This window comes from Symphalangus syndactylus, chromosome 3, assembly GCF_028878055.3.
Source record: "Symphalangus syndactylus isolate Jambi chromosome 3, NHGRI_mSymSyn1-v2.1_pri, whole genome shotgun sequence".
Taxonomy (NCBI): domain Eukaryota; kingdom Metazoa; phylum Chordata; class Mammalia; order Primates; family Hylobatidae; genus Symphalangus; species Symphalangus syndactylus.
The window spans coordinates 15,618,459-15,626,482 of record NC_072425.2 but is presented as its reverse complement, the minus strand read 5'-3'; the positions used below and the strand labels follow the sequence as shown (position 1 = coordinate 15,626,482).

The window sequence follows — 8,024 nt, the reverse complement described above, 5'->3', positions numbered from 1 at the left end:
GGAGTCGGCAGCAAACAGCCAGCAGGCTGCCACTTTGCTTTCTTTTTCTCGTTCTTTCTTTCCTAACCCCTCTTTGCAAAGCTGGAACCATCCCGCGCGCCCCCGGGCCCAAGCCGCGGCTCCAGATGTGGATTTGTTTCCAGTGGGGAGAACGCGAGCTTCCCCCGGGCCTTGGCACATTCTCCCACTCTGAGGTCATTCCGTAGGTGGTCAGAGGGGAGCGCGCGCCGGGAGCCTTCCTCCCTCTATCCACTGGGGAGGGAAAAGCGGCGGGTGGGAGGGAAGGAGAGGGAGAGGGGAGGGGCGCGAGGAGGGAGGGAGACGCCGCCAGCACACCACCAAGTGGCACCGAGCAGTGATAACAAACTCAACTTAAAAAAAAAAAAATGGGAAAAAGAAAAGGAAAAAACTTCCCCAAGTTGCAGCCCGAGACATGCGGACGTGCGGGAGGAGGCGCGGGGCAGGGAGTGCGGGTGGCCCTGAAGCCCCCGGCGTCCCCCGGCTGCTTTCCCTGGCCACAGAGAGCTCAGACTCGAGGCCGACCAGGCCCTGCGCCTCTGCCTGGGCAGGAAATGTGCTGGAGGCTGGCTCCGCTTCCCGCTGGAGACCCCAGGGCGGCCAGTTCCGTGGGGGACAGGACCCCCCTGGAGTGGGGGCGGCCGAGAGACGCGCAGCACCCGCTTCATTCCCAGCCACCAACATCACCCCCCCTTTCTCCCACCGCCGACCTTGCGGATGTGGGTAGATCCCGCCCGCCCAGGCCCAAGAGAACTGGGGTTTACATGGGGGTGGGGGGGGTCTCTCCCCACACCTCTCTATCCTCTCTGACGCCCCCAGACAGATCTGAAAACAAGGCACCACCATCTTCTGTAATCGACTTTTTATTAAGATTATAAATTTAAACAATCTGAACAGTTTTACCCGGTGATATACAATTCAGTATGCACAAAAATACAGGGTAATGAGGGAAAAAGGCCGAGAAAGGAAGGGTTGGCAACTTGTTTTGGAGTCCACACGGTGCTGATGGCAGAGAACCGGAGGGGCTGCAGACGAACCCCACCTTTTTACAACAAAAGGCTTTTAAATTAAACAAATCTATCGAGCTGAAGACACAGGACGGGGTTCTCACAGGCTCGAACAATGCTGGTTTCATGAAATGCAACCGAAGGCTGAACCAAGGCAGTGCAACTTAGAAGTACACACACAAACACCACAGCTGACCAGAAACTTAGTGCAAAGTCTCCAACGCAGTCGGCGGTCCCGGCCCCTCCCTCCCCCGGGGCCGCCGGGGAGCCAGGTGAAGGAATTGACTTCCTTTTTTGTTTAGTGAGGACCGCAGTGCTGGGCATGATGGGAAATGTAGTCCGCCATGCCCGCCCCCCACCCCTTACCCAAACAGTGTCCGAGAGTGTCGGGGTGTCAGGCGCCACCCCCGAGTCCGGGAGACGGGTGGAGGAGGGGAGGAGAACGGAGCCAGAGGGGCGGGGAGAAAAGGGGTTCAAGACACCCGCCCCGGGAAGAAAAGAAAAAAGTTGAAGTGTTTTCATTTCTGCCTTCTCATTTTGAGAACTTTGGAGTCCGCCCCCAGAGAGGAAATGTGACCCAAACGTCCCTTTCGGAGATAGAGTTTGCCTTTGTTTTTGCTCAGAATTTCACAAGACCCATTCCTCACCTCACAGAGGGACTCGGGAGAGCGGAACGTCGGGCTTCCCGGGTCTGACAACTGATTGGAATCGGCTTCCCGGGTCCCGCGCCCTCCTGCGCTGCGCCCCCGGCGCGCCCCGGCGGCCAGGGCGCCCTGCCTCGCCCCCGGCTGCCCGGCACCTCCTCCGGGCAGCAGCCCTCCCTCACGTGGCAGGCTCCTCGCTAAACACCACTGCAATCACTACAATAAAAAGAAAAAAAGAGTAGGAGAAACACAAAGCATACTTAAATAGGCGCTTTTTCTCTCTGCAAAAATAAAGTCCAACATTTTAGATTTCTTTTTTTTATTTTACAATTTATAAAACATCAGCCGCCTGCCCCCGCTCGCCCCCAGCTCAGCCCCGAGTGGCCCGGCGCCCGCTCGTTCCTTCCTCTTGCCCCTTGGCCGAGTCTTTGTCTGGCCCCAGCCCCGCGGGGCCCTGGGTCCCTGTGCCCTCGGGGGTCCCTAGAAGGCGACAATGGCTCGAGTCCAGGCGCCGAGGCTGGCGAGCGCCTGCTTGGCGCACAGCTGCCCGTTGAGCGGCGGCGGCTGCTCCGAGGAGTCCGGCTGTCGGCTCACCAGCCCCGAGAAGCCGGAGCCAAAGATGGAGATCAAGTTTGAGATGTTGGACGCGTCCGGGGACGAGTCCGGGCAGAAGTCCTCGAAGCGGGCGCGCTTGCAGGGGGCGAACGGGGCGCCCCCGGGGGGCTCGGCCCCCAGCTCGCCCGCGTCCTCCTCGTCGTCTTCCTCCTCCTCCTGGCCAGGGTAATACTTGCGCTTGCAGCCGGCGGCGGACGCCAGGCCCGGTCCCGGAGCGCCCTGGCCACAGCAGGGGCAGTGGGCGGAGGCGCAGCAGTCCTGGTGCAAGTAGCCGTTCTCCACCGTGGTCACCACGTGAGTGTCTAGGTCCAGCACGGTGGTCTGGCTGCTGCAGTGCAAGCCGAAGTCCGAGGGGGTAGGGTATGCGCCCCGGTAGAAGCCGGGGGAGGAGGCGGGGGCCGGGGAGGCGGGCGGAGAAGCGGCGGCGGCCGGAGGGGCGGCCCCTGGGGGCGCGGAGCAGGCGGCCGGGGCGCGAGGGTCCCGCGGGCAGAGCGCAGCGGGCGCGGGCGGCGGCAGCGGCAGCGGCAGCGGCGCAGGACCCGGCTGCAGAGGCTCCAAGGGCTGCCCGCGGTGGGGCGCGCCGTGCGGCGGCTGGAGCGCAGCGCACCCGGGCAGCTCCGAGAGCGCCCCCGCGCCGCCCGCGGGCGCTCCGGCCGCCGCCGCCGCCGCGCAGCCCCTGGGCGCCGGGTGCTGGTGCTGGTGCAGCTGCTGCTGGAGGTGCAGCTGGTGGAGCTGGTGGAGCTGGTGCAGCTGGTGCCGGGCGGCCGGCTCGCGCGCCTCCGCGTCCCCGCCGCCGCCAAGTTGGAGCGGGCCGAAGTCGGCCGCGCTGGCCGGCATGCCAGGCGCCGCGTACGCTAGGTGCTGGTGCTGGTGGTGGGGCGGCTGCTGCTGTTGCTGCTGCTGCTGGCGCCGGTAGAGCTCGGCGTAGCGCTCGCTCAGGTAGAGCTGGCGCGCGTTGCGGAGCACGTAGGACACCAGGAGGTTCTTGTGCAGCTTGATGCCGCCGCGCTGGGTTCGGGAGCTGTGGATCTTGCGCAGGGAGATGCTGATCAGGCTCTGGGCGTCCAGGGCGCACTCCATGCTCCCGCGGAGACGGCGGCGGAGGAGCCGCCGCTGCTGGTGCTGTTAACGCTGCTGCTGTTTCTGCCTCCAGCCGGCCGCCGGGGCGCGCCGGGCAGGGGTAACGGAGTCCGGGTCAGCGGTTCGGCTGCGCTCCGAGAGGAGCCGCCACCATGCGCTGCGCGCCACCGCGGGCTCGCGCTCCCCAGACGGCGCCAAAGCAATGAGTCTCGGCCGGCCCCGGCCCCAGCTATTTAGCCGGGTGCCCGGGCCCCGCCCCACATGAGAAAAGCCAATAGGAGCTCTGATAGCCTCCTGAGTGACAGGCGCTGCCCGCCCCGGGGCTACTCGGCTGGCCAATCAGACCAAGGCGGTTCCTTTGTGCTATTCAAATACCGAACGGACCCCAGGCCTCCAACGCCGCTGCTGCCTCGAATGTTCTGGGGCTGCCGCGCCGCGCGGGACTCGGAGCCGCCGGGGTCGCAGTCTGCAGCATAGGTCTCCTGGCAGCGGCCACGTTGAAGCCCGCGGCTGCCCTCGCCTTAGGTCCCGGGAGCCGGGGGTCGGCTCACCTGAGTGCTGCGGCGACGGCTCCTCCCCTTTCCGCACGGCTGGGCCTCACCTGCTGCAGGTGCGCGCCGCTCACCGCTCCCCCGGCCGCGCGGCGCCTCCACCTGCCCACCTGTCGCCCCCCGAGTGACCCGCGGGAGTCAAGGCCTCTCTACAGGAGGCTGGTGGGGCCGCCGGCTTGACACTGGGGGACATCAAAGGAGCGAGGTTTTGGGGGTACCCTCTACCGCAGAGAATGTAGGGCCTGACTCCCTGACTTTTTGGCCGAGGGGCCTCTGGGAATGCTTGCGGAAGGGAGTTCCTCCCCATTTGTCGGACAGGAAAAACCAAAACATCGCGAATTTTGACCTTCTCTGATGGAGAGTGTTCCGAGGCTGGGCATGACCCAGGGAGTGTGTGGACCTCGCGACCAGCTGAGGCTCAAAGGCGTCCTGAGAGCCGAAACGCTGAGTGTCCTAATCACCAGCTCTGTAACCTTTCCTTTCGTGTCTAACTAATAATAATGACAATAGGGACTATTATTATGGGTCTAGTGTGGGGCAGGCAACTCCCCGAATGCCTCACTCTAACGTTTGTAGAGGAGGGGCCTGAGGCTCGGAGGAGTGGAGTGACTTGGGGAACCACACAGTTCCTAGAGGGCGGAGCTAGGAGCTGGGACAGGACTCTGCGCTCCAGACGGGAGGTGGATACCAAAGGCCCGGGAACTCACCGACTTAACTTCTGTTGACACAGTTTTCCTTCTTATCCTGAATCCTTCAGGGGCCACCTCCTCCCAGTTGGGGACTGAGACAATGGGAGAAGAGAGGGACAGGATTGGCTGATTCCTGGGGGCGCTCTATCTGGACCAAGAGGCCTGAAGGGGGCTGGTTGCTGCTCCCAGGGGTTTCAAAGGTACCTGGGGTGGGGGCTGCCCAGACAGCTCCTGAGGCTCTTGGAAGTGGTCTGGAGGTTTGCCTGAAGGATGAACGAGGTCTGCACAGTCTCCCAGAGGTAGGTGGGCCTTGTGGGGCTGGACTCAGGAGAGGCCCATGAGCAGACATCCTGCTGCTTCACCTCCTCCTCAGGGGATCTTCTGAGTCTGCTTTTAGGGGCTTCCTTCTGAGATCTCAGCACCTACTTCATTCCTTGGCGGGAGTGGAGAGACCCACTAGCCCACCCTGTGGTTTCTGGGTCTTTCTTTAGTCTTAAGAATTTCCAAAGTTTCTGCAAAAGTTTCTTAGCATCTACTCCATGCCAGGTGTTGAGAGTGAAGACAGAGTTAGCAGGTGTTTACCTCATTTTTCCGACGAGGAAACTCGGACACTGACAGCGTGAGACTTGCCCAAGATCACGTGGCCCCAGGCCTGATGCTCTGTCCTTCCCGTGGCCCCTCGAACAATCTCAAACTGGTTTGGGCCCCTGTGACCAATACCACCTCTCCAGGCCTCCTGCCAGAGAAGCCAGGATTGAAATTTCAGGGGACTTCAGATAAAGGATGTCCTACCTACATTTTATTGGTGATACAGACCTACAGGGCTGTGGAACTTGCTCAGGTGATAACACGTAGAAGTAGAAATACACTGCCCTTCACTTCCCTGGTGCCTGTCTTAAAGGTGCACAAAGACTTTATTTATGGCTGGGCGCAGTGGCTCATGCCTGTAATCCCAGCACTTTGGGAGGCCAAGGTGGACAGATCACGAGGTCAGGAGATCGAGACCATCCTGGCTAGCACAGTGAAACCCTGTCTCTACTAAAAATTACAAAAAATTAGCTGGGCGTGGTGGTGGGCGCCTGTAGTCCCAGCTACTCGGGAGGCTGGGGCAGGAGAATGGCGTGAACCTGGGAGGCGGAGCTTGCAGTGAGCCCAGATGATGCCACTGTACTCCAGCCTGGGCAACAGAGCGAGACTCCGTCTCAAAAAAAAAAAAAAAAAAAAAAAAGACTTTATTTATTTATGTTTGAAGTTCACCTTTGAGACATCATTAGCATGCAGAGGGAACTGGGAGCTCTTACCGGCTTTACAGCTGTGAGGGCTGTGTATGGAACAGTGAAGTCTGGGATCCACAGTGTCTGGCACATTGCAAGCCCACAGCTCCAGAAAATATTATCAGCACTGATTTTGGGTCTTCTTTCTGTCATGGCCCAGTGTTTATTGGGGGAAACCAAGAGTTTATGTACCTTGCTTGAGGTCACATACCAGCAAGGGGTGGAGTCAGGATCTGAGCCCAAACCCATCTGTTTCCAGGGCGGGAGTCCACCAGAGTTTCCTCCAAATCAGCTTCTGCTGTGACTGGAGCCAAGGCCACTTCTCAGGGCCCAGCTCTTGGTGAATGTGACCTTGGTTTGATCGACCCCCACCACTTTACTGCCAAGTGCTGTGGGACCAGGGCCCATAAAGAAGTAAATGTCAGTCTCAGTCTCAGCCTCAGCCCCTCATTCAGAGTTGTACCCCAGAACATGACTCTGGGGGCCAAGATGGGGAAACAGGGCAGGGATGGAGGTGGATTTCCAGCTACAGGTTGGGGGCAGAAGGACCAGGCCCCTCACGTGGGCAGCTCCTCGTGGCACCTCCTAGTCCCCCACAAGGTGAGTTTGGGGATCTTTGAAGTTCCTTTCATTCACTGGGGCCAGCTGAGAAGTGGTCAGCCTCTTCTGGGTGGCCCCATCCCCTGGGTCTGTTGGGGGCGCATACTCTGTCTCTCCTCTTTCTCAAGAACTGAGAAGTGGGCTAATGGGGAGGGCTCAGCAGTTGTGCAGCTTCATAAAAACCCTTGGTCTTTTTTGAGGTGGGCTGGGAAGGGGAGGCACCACAGCTGTCATCAGAAAAACCTTGCTGAAGGAGGCAATGGAACAGCTGAACTATTTAGTGTCCCGGGGGAGAGGTGTGGCTTGGGGGGCACATAGTAGGAATTCACAAACGTTAATAGAATGGGTGGTTTGCATGCCAGGCTTCTGCTGGGATGCATAAAGGTTCAGGGCAGGGGACCGTGATGGTTCAGGGCAGTGAGTGTGTGCATGTGTGTGAGAATATATGTGCACACATGTCAAGAGAAGGTACCCTTGGATCTGCACCCCACGAAGGGGGACAGGCCCAAACCAGACAAGGACGAAGGGCTGGCCTTACTTCTCTGTACACCTGAGAAAGATTGGGGATCTCACCTTTCCCCCTGGAGCTGGGGAGGTTACATCTGGCACTGAGTCACTGCTCCCTGGAGGAAGTTAATTAATGCCTCAATATTTACCGAGTGTCTGCTGGGGCAGCATGGAGCTAGGGCATGGAACCGCTGGGGACCTGGCTCGTCAAACTCCAGGTGGTGTCAGCCCTCCATCAGAGCAATTAACACTTCACAAGTGCACATATGTCTGTGGACACCTTCTGGTCGCCTGGGCTTGGGGGCAGGGGACACGGTTAGGAAGGCTCCTGGTCCACAGTGGGATTTGCCCTGTTGGCTCCTGGGGGTTGACTTGGGGAAGGGGTCCATAGGCAAAAAACTGTATTGGGGTGTTGTGTTGGAGGAAGGGGGAGAGAAACGGAATTCACACATTCATTCATTTTTCATTTGCCTGAGAGATATTTCCAGAATCCTTCTCTGGAGTCCCTGGGAATGGGTCAGGGAACAAGATGTGATTCTGCCTTCAGAAGGCCACGATTCAGAGGGAAGCAGACAAGCTAAATAGACCAGAAAATACTGAGAGCTAAGTCTGTGATTGGAAGGAAAGGGCTGGAGGAGGGCAGGTCCAAGGTCCAAGGCTGGTATGGGAAGTGAGAAGCTGACTTGGAGACCAGGAAGAGGGGGAATCTTCTAGCAGTGAGAACAGCAACGGAGGGGCCCAGCCAAGGGCCGGGTCCACAGTGGGCACTCACCTGTGGCATGAGTGAATCAATGAACCTAAGGATGCAGACAGCATTGCTAGTTTGAAGGGCCCTGGAGACCAGATTGACCCCCAGCCTCAATTTCCAGATGGGTAAACTGAGGTCTGGAGAAGAGGATGGATGTGCTCTGTGTTCAAGGCATGGGACCACAGCTGGGGTTGGAAATCAGACGTCTCACCTCCAGGTCCTGCCTCTAGCTGCCCTAGTGCGCTGTGTCTGTGGCTTGGAGTGTGGCTTGTTCCAGAGGGGTGGGGACTG

The 8,024-nt window shown here is 59.5% G+C and overlaps 1 protein-coding gene across 1 annotated transcript; it reads right to left on the bottom strand.

The window, feature by feature from the left end:
* Positions 1-865: 865 nt before the first annotated feature.
* Positions 866-3,572, bottom strand: IER5L (immediate early response 5 like). The gene has a single exon (XM_055270797.2). The coding sequence runs from the start codon at positions 3,362-3,364 to the stop codon at positions 2,150-2,152; it is 1,215 nt and encodes a 404-aa protein (XP_055126772.1). The 5' UTR covers positions 3,365-3,572; the 3' UTR covers positions 866-2,149.
* Positions 3,573-8,024: the final 4,452 nt, after the last annotated feature.